The sequence below is a fragment of the Zootoca vivipara genome, chromosome 16 (assembly GCF_965207765.1).
Source record: "Zootoca vivipara chromosome 16, rZooViv2.hap1.1, whole genome shotgun sequence".
NCBI classification, from domain to species: domain Eukaryota; kingdom Metazoa; phylum Chordata; class Lepidosauria; order Squamata; family Lacertidae; genus Zootoca; species Zootoca vivipara.
The window spans coordinates 4,584,229-4,603,824 of record NC_142599.1 but is presented as its reverse complement, the minus strand read 5'-3'; the positions used below and the strand labels follow the sequence as shown (position 1 = coordinate 4,603,824).

At 43.9% G+C, this 19,596-nt stretch overlaps 1 protein-coding gene across 7 annotated transcripts; it reads left to right on the top strand.

Moving 5' to 3' along the window:
* On the top strand, window positions 1-18,735 carry CCDC62 (coiled-coil domain containing 62). 7 transcript variants are annotated; one of them, XM_035098393.3, is made up of 15 exons: window positions 44-132; window positions 644-708; window positions 1,375-1,551; window positions 2,104-2,296; window positions 3,387-3,553; window positions 4,899-5,000; window positions 5,960-6,131; window positions 7,035-7,136; window positions 7,777-7,865; window positions 8,747-8,847; window positions 9,763-9,846; window positions 13,815-13,992; window positions 15,130-15,258; window positions 15,483-15,575; window positions 17,425-18,735. In XM_035098393.3, the coding sequence occupies exons 3-14, from the start codon at window positions 1,516-1,518 to the stop codon at window positions 15,567-15,569; spliced, it is 1,440 nt and encodes a 479-aa protein (XP_034954284.3). In that variant the 5' UTR covers window positions 44-132; window positions 644-708; window positions 1,375-1,515; the 3' UTR covers window positions 15,570-15,575; window positions 17,425-18,735. The 7 variants fall into 7 exon arrangements, with proteins under 7 accessions (XP_088515610.1, XP_088515612.1, XP_034954284.3 ...); XM_088659484.1 differs by lacking the exon at window positions 644-708 and having other exon boundaries at window positions 1-132; XM_088659485.1 differs by lacking the exon at window positions 9,763-9,846.
* Window positions 18,736-19,596: the final 861 nt, after the last annotated feature.

Sequence of the window (19,596 nt, the reverse complement as noted above, 5' to 3'; positions counted from 1 at the left end):
CGGATTAAAGTGCGGCTGTTGCGGGTCTGTGGGCAAAGCAGCCGTTGGAGGCGGAGCGAGGAGGAGAAAGGGAAGCTCCGAGGCAGCTCCGTCCCCCTTTCTTTCCCCCCTGGCGGGGGACGCCGGAGGCGGGTAAGCGGCAACTTCGCCCGCCGCCATTTCCCTTTCCCTCAATGAGAGAGAGAGAGACGCCCCCCCCACGCTCGCCCCCTTAGTTTTCTAAAGTTGGGGTGGGGGTGGGGTCGGTCTCCCGCAACCCCACCCCGGCCTGACTCCCTCCCCCGCTCCGCACCCACTTTCTGGGATGACCCCGACTCCCTTGGGTGCTCTGAACTCTCTGCGCCCCCCCCCCCGGTATCCAGAGGCCGCGCACTGTTTCGCGCGCACCTTTAGAGCACGTTATTCCTTCCTCCTCCTCTCTCTCTCTCCCCCCCCCCGTATCCTGGGATCGGTAATTCATCCCCCTCACGGTGCTGCAATTCCCAGCACCCTCAGCAAACCGCATTGCCCAGGATTCGTTGGCTGGGGGGGGGATACTTTAAATCTCCCGGGGCCTTCCTGAAATCCTCAGGAGACAAAAGCGTGTACTTAATATTTCCTCTGCTCCTGCCTGTCTTTTTAAAATACGTCTTTTTATCAAAAGATTTCCATAAGTAACAAAAGTACATTCAGTGTCTCTGCTTTCAAATCGTAGAATCTTCCATACAGGTCAGTTACAGTCCCATTTGAGACATTTTGTTGTTGTAGGCAATGTGGGGGAGTGGGAGGAGGAAAGAAGAAAGAAAGAAAGAAAGAAGGAGGAGAGTGAGAGAGAGAGTATGCTTTCATTCTTTACAGAGTAGTTGAGTGGTGTGCCTGTCTATCTTTTTAAGCCACCTCCCACTTTTCATCTCACATGTCCCTGTATATAATCGATTTACTTGAAAATTTCTGCTATGCCCCTTCAGATAAAAACTCAGGGTGGTGCACACTGTTTAGGTGGGAATATATGTATTATGTGCATGAATTTGGTTATACATACACACACACTGCATTCAGAATGTCTTTCACTGTAACCTGCTTTTATACACTTTTAACTGTGTTTTAGAATGCTAATTAGGTGTTTCATGTCTGAATTTTGGATGTGGCCTATAACAAAAAAACACACATTAAAATGAGCAAATGTTAAAATTGATATAACTATATTAAAACAAATTAGTGTATAATAAGGCAACAACAAACAATTTCAGCAAACATTCAATACAATTCAGTGTCTCCTTCCTCCTGAGTAATTTAAATTTTCCGTAATGTGAGGTGGCCTCTTACTATAAACTTACTATAAGTTGTTTCAACAACACTTTTTGATGTATCCCCACTCAATCTCTGTTATGGCAGTTACGCTCTGAATTGCTGAATTGCAGTGCACAAGAATAGGGTTCTTCATTGTTCTGGGAGAGCTGAACTACAGTTAGAAATTGTCCACACCACTTCTGCAACAATTGTACCTGTTACAGTCCTGACCCCAGCACAGTCCTTATGGAATCATCTTTGCCTCTCTCCACTCCACAGCAGGTAACAAAACCAAGTTAAATCTGAAAGCAGTATTTAATACCTCACATTTCACTAAGCACCAAAGACTGATGGACCTAGATGTGTATTATCTTTTTTTGTTTCTAGAGTTTAGGAAAGGTCTGTGGTGCTTATATGTTCGTAACTGCTTGCTGTATTAGGCCACTGGCCCATCTGGTCAGCATCCTGTTTTTGCAGTGACCAAACAGGTGCTTGTGAGAAGACCACAAGCAGGACCTGAGTGCAACATAACTCTCCCCTCCTGCAGCTTCCAGTAGACGTAGAACGTAGCTACTGTGGTTAGTCACTATTGATAGATTTATTTTCCATGAACTACTTTAAATCCTTTTTAAAAACACTCAATTTGATAGGCATCTCATCGGAGTGCACATGTCTGAGTTTTCAATGAAACAGTGGCAAGCTTTTAATGGAATAGAAAAAAGCCTCAGCACTCTTAATAAATGCTTCGTATTTCGGACTGCATACTTCTGTAACAGCTACCTAATTTGTGATGTGATGTAGGTGGGACTGTTTCCTCCCCCCTTCCTCTTGTAGAATACAACCTCTGAGCTGGAGAGCAGTACCATTCAGAAGCAGAGGAAAGAACTTCAGCTGCTAATTGTGGAGCTGAAAGATCGTGATAAGGAGCTCAATGATATGGTTGCAGTGCACCAGAGGCAGCTGCTGGCTTGGGATGATGATCGTCAAAAAATACTGACGCTGGCAGAACGGTGCAGCAAATTGGAGAGTGAGTGCCATGCAGACCACAGGCTGAGGAATTCAGCCTGTGCAGTAGTAAGAGTATTGTGCCCATTTTGCAGATGGGAGAACTGAGCCTGACAGCAACTTGAGGGCACTGGTTAGGTTTTTTTGAACTGTGATTTCCTGGTTTACAGCTCTGTCCTCAGCTTCATGGCAGTGGGCATGGCTCAGTGGCAGAGCACATTTCACACGTAGAAATCCCCAGGTTCAGTCACTGGCATCTCCAGTTGAAAGGATCAAATAATATCCCAGAAGAGGGGAAATGTCTGCCTGTACCTGATCATCTGCTTGGCCACTGCCGGTCCAAAGTAGAAAGCAGTAGAGAAGATGGGATTAATTGCCTGGATCTCTATAAGGCAGCTTGATAAATTCAGTCCCTTAGCTGTTACATTATGATTGTGCTCTAGGTTAAAGACAAAAGACATTACTGTAAATAAAAGGTAATAACCCAATTAAAGCATATGATGCGCACCTCTTCTCATATACGCCCTAAGATGTTTGTTGGAACTTTAAAGATGCTGCAGGCCAGGAGCTTGGAGAATCTATTTGGCTGGCCCCACAGGTGCTGGCTGGCTACAGAATGGAGATTTTATTTGAACTGAAGCACCATGGAAATGCTAGAATGTTGTGAATGGCAGGAAACATGTAGAACCTTTCGTAAGTGATGCTGTAACAATAGCAAAATGCCAGTAGTTTCCTAAAAGGACCGAGATCACATAAGATGGATGCTGTTCAAAAAGAGCTTCATGTTTTTGTGTTGTATTAATTTTTATATGCCTAACACCTGTATGTAAAACCTTCAAATAAAATCCCAAAGATGTGCTAAGAATTCCATCCAAACTCCCAAATTGTGGAATTTAAAAGGGGAAAAACATGGCAGGTAAAAAGATCTAGGAGAACGAAAAACGTTTTAGGATGACTCCTAGGTAGACATTTCTTTATTGAATTAAAATATCTGTACCTCTCTCTGCCTTTTTTTAACATTTTAAACCTCAGCTTAGTTTAAGGAAGGTTTGTGTTTGCATTGTTGCCCTCAGTTGCTTTCCCAGAAACAGTACCTGTCATTTATTCCTCAGATGAGCTGCACAAGAGAAATGAGATGATTAGCACACTTACTAGAAGGCTAAAGTACCTTGAATCCCAGCAAAACGACCGCAAGATAACACTTGAGAATACTCAGCAGAAGCTCCAGGAACTCTCTCGGAAAGCCTCTGACACATCACTTCAATGCCAGGCCCTTGAGGTAAGCTTTAGTTTGTGGCTAGATTCTGAATGCTTTGGGTACATTTGAATGTAACTCTGAGTAAGGGACAAACTTGGCCTAGTGCTGCTCCCAGGTGTTTTGTGGGTGGTCCCTTCATTCAGCAAGATGATCTCAGCATGCCTCCCTTCCTCACCCTCACTATCATTGCACCACCCCAGCTCCCATAGGAGAGGATAAAGCAGGCACCCCCAAACTTGGCCCTCCAGATGTTTTGGGACTACAACTCCCATCATCCCTAGCTAGCAGGTCAGTGGTCAGGGATGATGGGAATTGTAGTCCTAAACATCTGGAGGGCCGAGTTTGGGGATGTCTGGGATAAAGTCTATAGTGGTACTGTTCCTTCTTGCTCAAGATGTTTGAAGAAGGTAGATCAGCAGATAGGAGGAGGAGGAGGACCAGGAGGCTCCAGAGATCAGCAGTGCACCCCATACATGATCTTAGGCCTTGGAAGGTGTCCAGAAGTTCCCACTGCTGGCCCTGACTAGGCCTGACATTTTCTATGGCTGACATATCTCAGTTTATATATTTGGCTGAAGACAGATGTTTTCTCCTTTGTGGCTCATGCCAGCTTTAGGGAGGAGGGGAGTAGATTTCCAAACTCTCGGGCCCTGCGGCTGCTTTTAGCTAAAGGACAATACTTTGGGAGATCTGGCCAAGGATATTCCATTTCAGTTCTAGGTTAGTGTGCTAATAAGGTGAAATGGGAAGAGCAGATACAGGTTACAGTAGGTGGATAGGAAGAATGGGAAGTGAGGGGGAGAATTAAGAACTAGTTCACATTGAACAGTTTGGAGTTGTTGTTAGCAGACCTTGCAGCTTGGGTGAATTTGATTGTAATAATCACTTACAGTTTCTGGAGTTCAAAGGCTTTATTTATGCAGAAACTATTTGCAGGATGAATAATGATGAGAGAGAGAAACAGCAGGCGTCATCTAAACAGGTTGGGAGGGAGAACAAAATGGCTTAACTTTTAGGAGTGATCTTTGACAAAGAAGCTACAAACGTGGTGGCTAGATCACTAGACAAAGAGTGCCCTTGTGTGGTCTAAAGTAACACATGCATTAACTATGGTACAAACTCAAAAGAAGGAAATGTATTTGTTTTTCTCCCATCAGATGTTGTGAGCCAAGATGCTGTGCTCACACCAGTGTGCTGAATTTGCAGTAAGGTGGCTCTTCTTAAGTCATCCATACACGGGCTGATCAAGGATGTGGACTGCTAGGGTAGCTTTCTGCTTGTGGTGCAATAGGGCTGGGAAGGCCACACAGGGCACAGGGTTTAGATTTCACTGTCAACACTTTCCCCTTTCTTTTCTGTTTCCTAGGAGAAAAATCAAACCCTCAATTGCTCAGTGATGGAGCTGTCCAATAAAGTAGGACAGCTGCAAGCCAGAGAGCAGGAACTGCTTACTATGTTAAAGTTAAAGGTAATTTTACCTGTATGTTAGGAGCACCCCTGTTTCTGGGTACACTTAAATAAGACAAGGACAGGGCCCAAACCAGATGCTGCTGATTTCCTTATAGAGCAGGGGAAGACGACTGGGATTTAAAATGCAGCACCAGTAGCAGGGAGTAGAACCTGTCCCATCGCCACCCACTGTCTGCAGTTCTCTATCCAAACTGATTTTTAAGCTGGTTTCCCACCCCTGCTAGTAGGAGGTTACTTTCAATTATGGGGCTCTACATGGAGAAAAGGGAGGTAAGAACACCCTGGAGGAGAGGGAGGTGTTCAGCGGAACGACATGAAATCCCCACTCCCAATACAAGATTTTAAGTTTCTTTGTAGGGATTTGGTGAAAGGCTTGGTTCTGCTCACAGGTCTGCTATCTTCGGGGATTTCAGACGGAAGTCTCTCCTGGCCCTACATGCAAATGCTGGGGTTCCAACCTGGGACCTTCGGCATGCAAAGCAATGTTCTTCCACTGAGCTTGGGGGGAAACCAGCAATTTGTGCTGTAAATGTTCTCCTTTGGGAGTTTTTTTAATTCTTTGTTTTGTTTTTGAGTCCAGTATTTTAAATTGTGTCCCCCCCCCCCCAACCTGTTCTCTTCTGGTCTCCCCATTCCTCCCCTAATATCTTCATTCATAGATCTATTTCTTCCATTGTTTTAATTTTAGAAGCAAAAGATTTTTAATGGAACAGTTCTGTTTTGTGAAGGTTATGAGCCAATTTTGGGGACTCTGGCCAAAAAGCAGGTTACAAATCTGTTAAATAAATAAAATGTGATAGAGTTCATTCAATCAGATGAACACTACCAAGCTCTGAGCTAGTTTTTGAAATGAGACTAATGACTTTCAGCATTCAACATATAAAATGAAAGAGGCACAGATGGCAGCAAACAAGGCAAAACAATGGACCAAATTGTTTTTGTTTTTGTTTTGGTTAGGATAATGACATACTTGAAGCAACGAATCATATTACTGAATTTACATGTAAATTTAAAAAATTAGAAAATGCTCTGCGTGCAGCAAAGATGGAGGAGTCAAGCGTCAATAGGGAAAAGCAGGATTTTAAACTCAGGCTGAAGGAACTTATGTTGGAAACAAGCAAATTAAAAGGTAAACCATGGTTAGAATTTGATATTCATAATCTAAAATCTTGAGTTGGAGAAGGACAGTGTTCCCGTTTGCATTTGCTCCAGCCAAATGAAGCAGGCTATCCATCAATCAGAGAATTTTCTGTTCATTTATCGCCTGCCTTCAGATTTAAGTAAATTTGCAGTTTTCCCCTAAACTCAATATGTAGGTGCCTTTTTCAGATATTGAATATATGGGAACTTAGAATTTAAAGAGCAGAAAAGGAAAGGGAAGCATTTAATAACTTTCCCCCATTCCTTCTTGTTGGAATGCATCAGAAGCAAAAGACCCCCTCCAAAAAAAGTATATGCTATTTTCTATAATCAGACTGCAAGTTAACATACATTTATTTTATTTAAAATTTGTACCCCATCTTTCCACCAATGTTGTCCCCAGGGCAGCTTTCAACAAGCCTTTTGCAAATAGCTAATTGTATACATACAATCCATCACAACAAAAGAAACAATAGATGTAGAAGCAAAATAAGACAGCAGATTAGCTGGAAATTTGAGTGCCATCCAAAGTTCAGGCATTTATTATTATTATTTTGGTGTCCTGAATGATAATATCATGGGTTCTTGACAGATGTTCCCAATGAGTGTTTGACCACAGAAAAGGCCCAGAGTCTGGTCACGACCCCCTCACTTCTGACGGTGGGGTAGCCAGAGCAGAAAACCTTAATGTGTGTACAAGCTATTATGGTAGCCTGCTGTCCTTCAGATACCCTGCAATGAATGAGCCAGTTATAGTTAATGTACAATTTTGGTGGTAATAATGTACAAAATTTTAGTGTTTATCACCTCATGCTTATGATAATTTAAATAGATGTGAACTGTCTTTAGAAGATATTTCATCTCAGCAACACTCTCTCTTTTTGGTTTATAGGTGACCTCAGTGAGAAAACAAAAGAAAACAATGAGCAGAGGGAGGAAATCATACGCCTCAAACAAGAAAACAGTTATTTGAACAATGAATTGATGCTTATTGGTGAGTAGACAAAAATTAATGTTTGGACCTTAGCTTTTGAAGAGAGCCTACAGTCCATCTGCCTCTGATTTAGCAATTATGGTGTTGGATACTTTGCCTGTATTCTTTTTTTAGGTATCAGCTGTTGATCAAAATTACCCATCCAGAAATCAGGACTAGTTGCTTTGTTCCCATATGGAGTGGAACCATTCCCTCCAACCTTTGATCGGATGCGGGTGGACTCCAACTCCCTTCAACCTGCATGACCAGGGGTCAGGAATGATGGGAGTTGTAGTACAACAACATCTGGAGAGCCACAGAGTCCCCATCCCTGCTTCACAAGAGGGGAAATCACTCCCCTAAGTCAGTATTTCCCAACCTTGTGCCTCCAGCTGTTTTTGGACTACAATTCCCATCATTCCTGACCACTGGTCTTGCTAGCTAGGGATGATGGGAGTTGTAGTCCCAAAACATCTGGAGGCACAAGGTTGGGAAACACTGCCCTAAGTAACTGATTCTAAAGCAATCCCTGTATATAAAAAATGAGAATGTTAGCTAAATTAGCGTTCATTTTCTTTATGACTATTGCTTATTTATAGTTTCTCTGTGCAATTCTTTGTTGTGGAAAATAACCAACCCTTCAACCCCTCTCTCCTAACAGCTGAGAGAGCAAACAGAAAAGACCAGCTGCTTCATTCTGCTAAATCTAAACAACTGCGAACTGATACAGAACTTAGCAGTTTGCGACAGGTTTGACTCCAGTTTCTGGGTGGTGGGTGGGGGAGGGGATTGCACTTGTTTTTGTCCTTTTATGTCGCAACGAGGAACATAACAAAATCAAAGGTGAACAGAATTGGCTGTTGCAATAACTTGTTTGAAGAACCTGTTTTTGATACTGGGGCTCAGTCTTGGAATATGTGAACTAAACAGAGATTATGAATGTCTCTAAAGCATCTCCAGTGAAATATATTAAAATATTTTAAATTCAAATGCACTGGAGGATATTTCCAAATGCTTGTGGTTAAATAAAAATGGAGAGAGACAGCTTGGTATAGTTAATTTGTACATGGTGTTAATGATCTGTATGCTGCTCTGAGAGAACAATAAAGTAGCTAGATAGTCCAGGCCATGGTATAGCTATGAATCTTATTGGGAAACTGTGGTCCAGTCACCATGCTTCAGCCTGACCTGATGGAGGCTAAGAATGGCCAGAACCATTCCGGAGATCCTCGAAACAGAGTGGGATACTTAAATAACTAAAATTGGAGCACTACTTTTTACATGTACAGAGGAATTTTGTTTTCTTTTCTTTTAGTCTTGTATTCTCTATGAAAACAAAAAGAAATTTCTCTTTTATTTTTTACACAAATCTTTACTATTGTTATAGGAGCATGTACTGAATATGGAAAAATTGGAGTGGGAGGTATTTCCGATACAGTTCTCTGAAATCTTAAAAACAAACCATTTAAAATTTCTACGAACGCTATCTGGAACGCCCTCATTATTATTGTTTTTATTTTAAATTTCTTGCTTTGGGTGTCTGTGAAGAGAAAAACAGGGCAAAAATAATGTATCAAAGTGAACTGCTTGCTCTTCTGAGGTTTGTTGGTTGTTTGGTTGTCTGCCTTCAGATCTATGTGAAGCAGCAACGAGATCTGCAGTTTCTGAATTTCAACTTGGAGAGTTCCCAGGAAACAAAGCAGAAACATAAGACACAGGCACACGAGGCCAGGTAAAAGTGGCAAATGGCTTTCTGGAGAGAAGGTTGCTTTTAAAGGGGACTTGCATGTTGCACAGAGGCAGGGTTAGGAAAACATTTCAAAATCCCAACCCTGGTTCTTCCAGCCCTGCATAGAGCCTATTTAAACACTAATTCATCGACACTCGTTAAGAGGAAACCCCTAGAAATGCACCATACCAACCATAGTACTGTACAGCTAACAGGGGTGGGAGTATTTGTTGAAATGCTGCCTTCTGCTCCATTCTTGGAGCGTGATCACTTGACAGCTGACTATGCTCCTGCTCTTGGTTCGACACACAACTTGGAGCAGCCTTGAAAAGACCAGCAATGGAAGCTGCACAGCCAAAAGTCTAAATCGGGGTTCCCCAGCTGTGCCATGTTAGAAAGACTCTGTTCTCCTAAATTGCCTGTATTGAGAGCCACCAGGTTGCTAAGCTGTCTCACAGCATGTAGTTCAGGACAGTAAAATAACAACTTTAATTAGGGCTAACTGATGACATTACAAGGATTTTCCCTTGGGCTCAGTTTAAACTAAAAGATGGGGACAGATGTTTCTGCTAAGTCCTGTAGAGTTGATGTCAATCTGAAGAGGAAACTCTTGCAGGCTAAATAGGCATGCCACAGCAGAGAAACAGATAGAGGTTGTCCCTTTACAGATCCAAAATAAAGCAGTTATTTGATTATGTATTTAGCAGTAACCGCAACTCCCAGTTCCCTTTAAATTGATTGTAAAGCAACAGTAGAAGCCAAATGGGGCAAATCCTAAAGGGCTGGAAGATCCTGGATGTCTGAAACAGGAATGACACACCCTTGGGTGGACGTAGTGTGTACAGATCAGATAATGTATAGGCTTGAGTTGCTAAATGCAGTCTTGATAATGCGAGTTCCTTATTGTGCCCTTTATAGCACAGAGATAGTTTTGTCAGATCCTGGAAGCAGCGGCAACAAAGACACAGTGTGTAGCGAAGCCCATCAGAAGATACACACCCGGTTCGTGCATTCTCCCAGCTGTAGTTCAAAAAATATCTGCGAAGCACACAGAGCCGAGAATAGGCAGCAAAAGGGCCCTGAGGAGAGACAGCCAGCAAGCTTGGATCAGTTTCAGGAAGGGCTGTTTTATGGGCAAAGAACTATGCATAGGGAAGAGCTGGATCAGAGTGGTTCCTTGAGTTCTGGGGAGACAGACAGCAGACCTACCTCCCAGTCAGACAGCATGTGGAAGGCAGAAGGCAGGGAAGTGGCCCGGGCACCAGAGCAAAGCTATGTGTCATCTTTACCAATTCATGAGCATTGGCTTGAACTAAATTGCCACACCGATCCCGCAAACTGCCAGAGTCATGTGTTGAAGCTGTCAGACAAATCCAGTGAGGATTGTAAGGATAAGGAGATGGGCACAGGTGGGCTGAGTCCTAGCAAGTCTCCTAGTCCATTTAAAGGACTGGAATCAGGGTACTGCTCCCGCAGCTCCATAAACAAAGTCACACTGTACCAGCCTGTAAGTGACCAGCGGTGGATGCAGATTTTCAAGCCTGTGAAGGGAGAAGCAGGTTCATGGCATGGAGCTTTTCCCAACGGTCCTCAGGCTGCGATTAGAAGCGGCAAGTCGAAAAGGTTCAGTATTTTGCTAATTGCCTACAAAATTAGTCCATTCTCTTGTTAGCTATGATTGTCCCTACTCTAAATGAAAAACCTATGAACAATCTTTTAATAAACCAGCCCGCTAGTCTTCATCAGACTGTTTAGAGCAGGGGGTCAGCAAACTTTTCCAGCAGGGGGCCGGTCCACTGTCCCTCAGACTATGGTGGGGGGGCAGACTATATTGGGGGGGTGAACAAATTCCTATGCCCACAAATAACCCAGAGATGCATTTTAAATAAAACCACACATTCTACTCATGTAAGAACACCAGGCAGGCCCCACAAATAACCCAGAGATGCATTTTAAATAGAAGGGCACATTCTACTCATGTAAAAACACACTGATTCCCGGACTGTCCGTGGGCCGGATTGAGAAGGCGATTGCGCCGGATCTGGCCCCCGGGCCTTAGTTTGCCTACCCATGTCTTAGAGCAAAAAAGAAAAGGAAACAAACAGGCAGGCAGGTGGCTACCTGGCTAGTCTGCTAGACATGGACAAAGGCTGTTTTAATCATATTAAACTTGACAGGCAGCACAAAGCTTCCGTTCAGCCAATCTTGGTCTGTATCTGAGCTGCCTGAGTCTTTGTCCCTGCTTGCTCAGCAGAATAGTGCCTCCAGCTAAAGTCCCCAGCTCCTCTGGTCCTCTCTGTTATAAAGCGTTACTCTAATTACTGGGGGACTGGGTGGAGGGGAGAGAGTCCTAGATGAAATCCACAAGCCTCATTCTGGGACCTCCCCCCCTCCCCCTGTTTTACTCAACTCCTGCCACCCTTGACCAGAAACTAAAGGGGCAAAATCACCACCCTGTGATTTGAGCAATCTTATAACAAACCCATTGCAAACATGGCCTGTAATTTTAACCTTCACACAGTTCAGTTTGCACTTTTGATATGTGTGAGCTTCTGCTGGCTACCTTTTTGCGGGGGTGGGGGAGAGAATCAGGCTGTGCAAAGGGCCTGGGGCTGGCCAGAGCAGCATCAGCCACACAGCTGCTTTCAAGGGCGCATGCCTTAAAAAATGGAATGTGGATCTGGAGCAGCCCCATCTAGCTCACCTTGGAATTTGTACACAGTCCCCTCTAGCTTAGTACACCAGCTGTAAATAAATCTCTTCACTTTCTCCCAAAGCCCATAAAAAGACCTGAGACTTCACATTGCTTGTAATCGCCTTTCACCACATGACCCAACAGCAGAACTGGTTTGTACACATGGGTGAGTCTGGCCATTCCCCTTGCACAGTTGCAGGGGCAGACCTGGGTCCCACTGAATGCTGTTAGGCCCCAGCACCCAGCAGCTCCACCAGCATGGATAAAGGTCAGGGACTGGAAGTTGCAGTCAAGCAACATCTTGGGGGCAGGGACCCCATTGGCCATTATTTGAAACAAGGTCCACTAAGTGTTACTCAGAGTAGGCCCATTGAAATAATGAACTGTTGTTGTTTTTTACTGATTTTGTTCTTTTTGTAAACTGCTTCAAGGTTTTATTACAGTCAAGCGGTATATAAATGTTGTGAATTAAATCAGCATGCCTGAGTTAGGTTCCTTTATTTCAGTGGATCTGCTCTGAGTAAAACTTAGTTGAATAGCACCCATATCCTGCAACTACTGCCATTCTTCATGTTTCAGCTCGCTCACCAAGTGTGTGTGTGTGTGTGTGTGTGAGAGAGAGAGAGAGAGAGAGAGAGAGAGAGAGAGAGAGAGAGAGAGAGAGAGAGAGAAGCAGGCATCTTGTCCCTTTCTGGCCCCCTCAGGGTTATGCAATGGGGTGCCACAGGGCACTGTTTTATCCTCAGTGCTATTCAATGTCTATATGAAGCTGAATGAATGAATGTTTATTTCCGTCAGCCATCGGCCATAGCAATCAAACAACAATACGGTATACAAAGAATAGAAATACAAATAAAAAGTCAATTATATAAAATATATTTTAGGGTTTTGAATCAATAGTCAAGTAGTGGGTCTTATTCTAATTGCCCCAGCTAAAAACCTTGCAACCTTTGCTGTCACCTGCTCATCTTGAACTGCCAAGAGAAAGGACAGTGTGGCAGTGGCTTGGCAACCTGGAATGGACAATAAAAGAGGGGTGATAATCTAATTCCTCATGTACTTATAAAGAGTGCAAGCCAGAAAGACATGCGTCATCAATTCGGTACTGCCATCTCCACAGGGACATAATTGTTTTTCCTGTGGAATCTGTTGGAATCGTCCCTCAAGTACAACCGAGGGCAATACATTCAATCTTGCGAGAGTAAAAGCACGTCTATGTTTTAGAATTGCTAGGTTATGCAGATAGGGTGCCAGAGCGCCAAAATGGGAAACTGGAGAATAGTCATACCATGGGCAAAATTTCCTTATTGTGGCCAAGCTGTTCTGGTACTCGGCTGTTTATCCGGCCCACGGGCCACCCGTGAACCGAGCCGCCTGCTCGGCAAGTCCCCCCTGCGTTGCGCTAAACCAGCACAGCGTGGCGCGGGGACTTGCAGAGCGGTGCCGGAAATTGCGCCTGCGCAGATGCCGGAAATCACGTCTGCGCATGCCCAGACGCCGGAACTCGCTTCTGCGCAGGCGTGATTTCTGGTCTTTGCACAGCTGCAGAAGCGATTTCCGGCGCTGCGGACATGCGCAGACGCCATTTCCGGCGTCTCTCTGCGCCCTGCCGGCCCAGTCTGTGGGAATAATCCGGCCCATGGCCAGATAACCTTGCCGACACCTGAATTAGACTATATCAGGCATGTCCAACCAGTAGATTGTGATCTCCTGGTAGATCCTCGGCTGATCCTGGTATATCGTGGGACCCTTATCGATTGTAGGATTAAATAAAATTTACCGAAAATTAACAAAAGCTGAAGAGCCCTGGACAATCCTACCCCCAAAAAAGCTCAATAACTCTGGGCAATCCACCCGCCCCGCCCCCCACACTCTCCAATGACAATGGGTAGATCATTGCCATTTTTTAAAATATTGGGAGTAGATCACAGTCTCTTGGGAGTTGGATGTGCCTGGACTGTATGAAACTGCCAGGGGCAGTCACTGGGAATTTGGGACAAGGTGCTATCAGTATGCTGATGACACTCAGCTTTGTTTCTGCATAACATCTGAATCAGGAGAGGCTGTGTGGGACCAGGACACAGTGCTGGGAGGGATGAAGGAAAATAAGCTGAGCTTGAATCCTGGCAAGACGAAGGCTCTGTTACATTTATTTGCTCCCAGGCCTTTGGCTAACTACACAATCTGTGGCCTTTTAAACTCTCATATTTATACATTTTCCTTACATTGTGTGCTGAAGATGACTTTTTAAAAGTATTATTTTTAATATTCACAGTGACCATGATGTGGACCTGCATTTTTCGGACTTGGGTGCTCCCTGTCTGACATCCACCCAAAGGACAAGCGGGAGCAAGGGAGACAATAAGTTGTTAGAAGGAGAGCTGCCTTCGGAGTTCATGAGCTTAACAGACATCCAGGCAGCCAACGGATGCTGCCATCTCACCATCCACAAAGTGAGTGTCTGGTTTTGTAAGGCAGCATATTTTGTTGCGTCATCCCTGGCTATTGTAGCACTCTTGATCTGCAGCCATCTGTTGGTGGCCACAATTATCCCATTTATCACATGTGCAGAAGTCTCACAGCTGCCCATTCCCACCTCTAGCTCCTCACTAACCTTTGCCAGAGCTCCATCCTCGGGCATTTTCCTGGGTCTGGGGCACAAGGATGTGGGCATGTGACTACTAAGTAGCTACACCAGGCATCCCCAAACTGCAGCCCTCCAGATGTTTTGGACTACAATTCCCATCTTCCCCAACCACTGGTCCTGTTAGCTAGGGATCATGGGAGTTGTAGGCCATAACATCTGGAGGGCCGCAGTTTGGGGATGCCTGAGCTACACCATCTACAATGCAATTAATAATTTTTGGGTTACAGTCCCCATCTTGCCCTGAATCTGGAACTCGGAACCTTAGGTTTCATTGCTACAGTGGCATAGTAATAGGAGTGAGTGGAGGGGGGGCCGCCCCAGGCAGCAGGCTGGGGGGGGGCAGCAGGCTGGGCGGGGCTGACCACCTTCGACGGCCGCCGCTGCCACGTGATGCGGCCGCCGCCATGGAGAAGAAGCCCCGATGCAAGCGAGACTGCCTCACTCTGCGGCTTCCTCGTGGGGTTTGCCGTGCCGCCACGGCGCATGCCTCCTGTGCGTAGATCTTCACAAATGCGGGTGCCTTCGCATTTGCCACCCTGGGCAGCCAGGCTACGCCGCTGCATTGCTAAGCTTGGTCCAGGGCTGGCCCAAGTCATCTGGGCACCTGAGGTGAACCACAAAACAGCACCTCCTCAACCAGGGAATAAGAGGTGAGTGAAGATCTACGTCAGGAGCAAAGGTAGAATAAGACAATCTTGCTCGGCTATGAGTGATTGCCAAAGAAAAGGAAGGTCCAAGCCTGCCACAAGGTTCTTGATCATCTTAATGCTGCTTCCCATTGCTGCCTGCTTCCAGAGTATCTGCCGGCAGCCCTGGAGGCATGTAGAGATATTCCAAAGTTAGGCTGTCTCAGTGCATTCCTTCCCAATGATCTGTGTTCAAACCCACCTTGTGTCTCTGGTTCCAGGTCTTCCTTAACACATTTTGTTCTGGTTCATCCTAGGATTCTTGCTCACCCACCAGCAAGTTGCAGCGGCTGCTGGCAGAGTCCCGCCAGATGGTAGCAGACCTGGAGCTCAGCAACCTGCTTGGTGCCAGCCCTGGCTGCAGTCCCAACAACAGCCTTCATATGGTAATTTCTGGCTTTCCACAAGAGAATTAACTTAGAACAGATCTCTCTCTCTCTCTCTCTCTCTCTCTCTCTCTCTCTCTCTCTCTCTCTCTCCAATTGCACATTGCAAAACAAAGGTATTTATGAGTAGTTTCTAACCTTCCTTATGCCCTGCAACCACACATTTCTTTTTCATAGTTATTTTCTTAAGGATGTAATACAGATCTGTTAATGTCCTTTGACAGGCGGGGGAGTATAGCGAATCCCTTTGCAAAGGGCGATTGCCAACCGCAGAGGAAAGCGAGATGAAGCTCTCCCTTTTTTCTTTATGACCTCAGGTCAGTCGTTCTGCATTTCCTCTCCATATTTGTTGACTTTGCGCAACACAGAGCTGAAGAGCACAGTAAAAATGTATATGAACACCTGCTGGTATAAAGTTCCAAGTGCAATTGCAAAGCAGCACATTTTGTGTGAAAAACTGTTGTGTCAAAGTTATCTCTAAATTGCCTTTTATGTTTTATACATACGTTCCCTACTCATAACAAGTTATTTGTTTTTTGAGTATTTGCAGGTGAAGATGTGATATGCAGAGAGTAATGCGTGTTGGTTGCCACAGCATACATTTAGGGCACATCTAGCACACATCTAAAGCACTAAGAGTTCCTGAACTGAAGTCTCCTCTGCACAGAGCCACAATTTTCTGCACCATTAACAACCCCAGGATGCTTTGGGGAAAGTCATGTGCATTAGGTGTGCTTTCAATGTATGTTGTGGGAGTTTGCCCTTAGGTTGCCCAAAACCACAGCAGCAGCAGTATTATGTTGCTCCTGGGCTGCCAAACCCTCTGAATTTTATTAGTGTGATCTGTGGGCACTTAAATGTCATGACAGTGGCAGGATTTCCTTTCAGCAGAGATTGGGAATCAGGTTCCAGTGTGCATACAGCACTTGCGCCCAAGATTTAAGTAATTTTAGCCATATTAACCTAACTGCACTTCTCCAATGGAGCACTACCAAGAGTACTGCATGCCTCCAGGGTCCACCTAGTGTGCACTAGAAAACAGACTTTTAGTGATGCAGTTGCAGCCCTCTGGAATCACTTACCGACTAAAATCTGGCCAGGACAGGTGGGCCGAGCTTAAGAGCAGACTAGTGTGGAGCAGGCTTTGGTCTGGTCTGCCCCCAGCTGATAAATGTCTACTGCACCTGACCTCGGGACTGTAGTCAGTTGAAGACCAGATAAGGCATTGGGTGGAATCCTTTAGTCTAACATCAGGCAGCGGGTGGTGCGTCACTCCAACCTCAAAAGAGGTGTGTTCACTGGGTACCCTGTTAGAGGGGTCTAGTTGGAAGTCTCTGTCGAAAAGCCGAGGCGTACAGCTGATGGGCCTTCAGCGGCTTGGGAGTGCCACCCGTAGAGTCTTGCAGTTGACTCATTAATCTTAGGCTCGACCCTGTCATTCCTCAGTTCTCCACCAGGGTCTGAGAGCGCTATACACCCAATGCCTAAGCCAAATCCTACCTACATTGGGAATCAATAAAGATGTGGCCAGTTTTTAAAAACCCCTGAACATTGTCTTGTCCAGTTTGTTCACTGTTCTTAGGTTTGGCCTTGCTCCCTGAGGAGCGGTCACTGCAAGTAGGTCTGCCAATGGTTCTATTGCTTTTAGTTTATTGAGTCAGTAATCTTTTGTCTTTTTATTTTATTTATTCTTATCGTACACTGTTTAAGCAGCTTTTGGTTGTGAACCATTTTATAAATGTGCAAATGTAAATGTGTTGGAAAGGAGTTTAGACAAATGTGAAAGAAATTAGAAATATGTTACATTGGAGCCCTTGGCATCCCTGGCATGCCTCATGGCTTGTAAATGCAGATGAACCTGATGTCGGCCGTGAAGGAAAAATATCTTTGTCAACATGGAAACTCCTGATCTGCCAGCTGTTTGCGGAGCACTGGAAATGAAAGTTTCCGGCAGTGACACAAAGGCAGCTTTGTGGCACAGAGTTCATGCCACGAAGTAAATACACCTTTAAAGCAAACAACAAAAACCTCCAGGCATCACTGAGGGTCTAACTAGCTGTGTTTTTCCATTTGCTGTCATAAAACTGCATAACCTGCAACTGAATTACAGTGTGGAGTTTCAGCGTGTTTTGCTTCTTCAAAATTTTCCTTCTCTTTTCAAAGCAGGTGTCTCCCATGTTTTGTCCACAAGAGCAAAGAAAGGCACCCTTTCTTTCGAAGACAAAGATAATCATGGTGTGTTAAACTCAGTGGACAGTCACTACACCTCAGTTCATTTAAATCTCTGAAAACCTCTCAAGTGCCAAAGACCTGTGACAAAACGCTGGGATTCATTCCCTAATTTTTATTTTAAAAAACTAGAATTATGCTGAATGAATAAAAACGACTTCATATGCTCAGATTAACTGCTAGTATATTTTTGGAAGGTTATTTAAATATGTAACTGGTCATTAATAGGTGATTTTAAGAAAAGAAATAAATATGTGTTTGTGGCTTTTCCTTGTTTTTGTACAGAAATTTTCCATTTACCGTATGACTAAAGCGTTCATTTATGCTCAGTGTTTTTAACGCCAAAATCTTTCCTCCCTTATATGAAGTATTTCTAACTAAGGTCACATCCACATCATACATTTAAAGGACATTTAACACACATAGCTTCTCTCAAAGAATCCCAGGAACTATAGTATGTTGAGGGTGCCTGGAATTATAGCTCAGGGAATGTGAAACTACAGGTCCTTCGTTGTGTTTTAAGTGTTTGGTGTGGGTGTAACAATTAAATAGTAACAAAGGAACGCTTTATAAAGTTGTTGGAATACATTTTATATGTACAGTATGTCATCCACAATGTGGAGGAAATATTTTAGCCACAATCCAGGAGGAAGTTCTCTGACACAAAGCTAGGGCTGCCGTATATCCAGATTTTCCTGGACATTGCTGGGATTTCAAAGGCGGCATTGACGTCTGGGGGGAATTTCCAAAAGGCAGTACTTTGTCCTGGATCTTAGGCAAGTCAATTGAAAAAATTGTGTTTTTGTAAAAGGTTCAACAGCAATTTAGGGGGTTTCCTAAAAAAAAAAGCTTTTTGAAATATGGCAACCCTACACAAAGCTCCACTGAAACCGACATGACTGACCTGTAGACTTCAATGGGTTTTGCTCAAGGGAACCTCTTGCCGGATTATGCATGTTTGCTGCTGCTTCTTTTAATATGATTTTTATTAAATTTCCTGTATTACTATTTCAGATAAACATTTTACATACGATATTAGTGACTTCCCTTCTTCTCTTTCCATGGTTCACTTTGCATATCTTATATCCCTGCATATTTTACAAAAACTATACCAATTGGTTTTCCATTATTACATCCATCAAAATTATTTACACTGTTGAATTTATCTTAATGCTGCCAGCGCTTTCAGCTGTACACAATTATTTTCCATATACAGTATTCAATAAACGTTTTCCAGTCTTCTTTAAACATATGTTCTTCTTGTTCTCTTGTTCTATATGTTAAGTCTGCAAGTTGTGCATATTCTGTCAACTTAAGTTGCCAATCTTCTTTGGTTGGGACCTTGCTCATTTTCCATTTTTGGGCTAATAAAACATGGGCCGCAGTTGTTGCATACATAAATAACCTTTTCTGACACTTGGGAATTTCAGACTGAATTATCCCCAACAGAAAGGACTTGATTTTTTGGGGGAAGTAGTTTTAAACATTTTTTTCAATTAATAATCATTTCCCAATACTCTTACCTTTTTACATGTCCACCACATATGAATGAATGTTCCCTCCACCTCTTTATACTTCCAGCACTTATCTGATTCTGTCTTGTAAATCTTAGCAAGCCTACTCGGAGTTAAATACCATCTGTGAATCACATTTATGGTAGGGGAATGTCTACATTCACGAAAAGAACACAAAAGAACATTTTATTAGGGGAAACTGCTTGCAGAAATGTGTATATTAGAAAAAAATATGCACTGAAAGGCTGGTAAATTTTCAAGAGGGCCTCTTTTTTTTGCAAACTGATAATAGAAATGTTGAGTACTGAAAAGACTGGAGAATTAAGAGACTGAGAAAAACAAAAACTCTTCGACTTCGTCCCTACCTGCGGCTCACACTGTCATTTTTGTGTGGACTTTGCGTGAGTTTGCTTTCAAACATTTGTCAGAGGTGTCTCAAATGTGTCCTGCGATGGCTTCAGCTGGCTTAGAATGAGGGCGGGTTTTGGGAAAGGCAGTAAATGAGGGTAAGACTGCCTGCCTTGTGTTCACATTCTCTACTGTTATTCGAGGAAAACAAAGCTCCCATTAATTCCTGCCTGCCTTCAGCTTGGGT

What these genes read in the sequence shown, in the direction of transcription:
- CCDC62 (XM_088659484.1), top strand. Translation starts at nt 1,516, where the DNA reads ATGGAATCATCTTTGCCTCTCTCCACTCCACAGCAG. An exon ending in TTCAATGCCAGGCCCTTGAG is followed by an intron (nt 3,554 to 4,898) that starts GTAAGCTTTAGT and finishes TCTGTTTCCTAG; the next exon opens with GAGAAAAATCAAACCCTCAA. An exon ending in ACACAGGCACACGAGGCCAG is followed by an intron (nt 8,848 to 9,762) that starts GTAAAAGTGGCA and finishes TGCCCTTTATAG; the next exon opens with CACAGAGATAGTTTTGTCAG.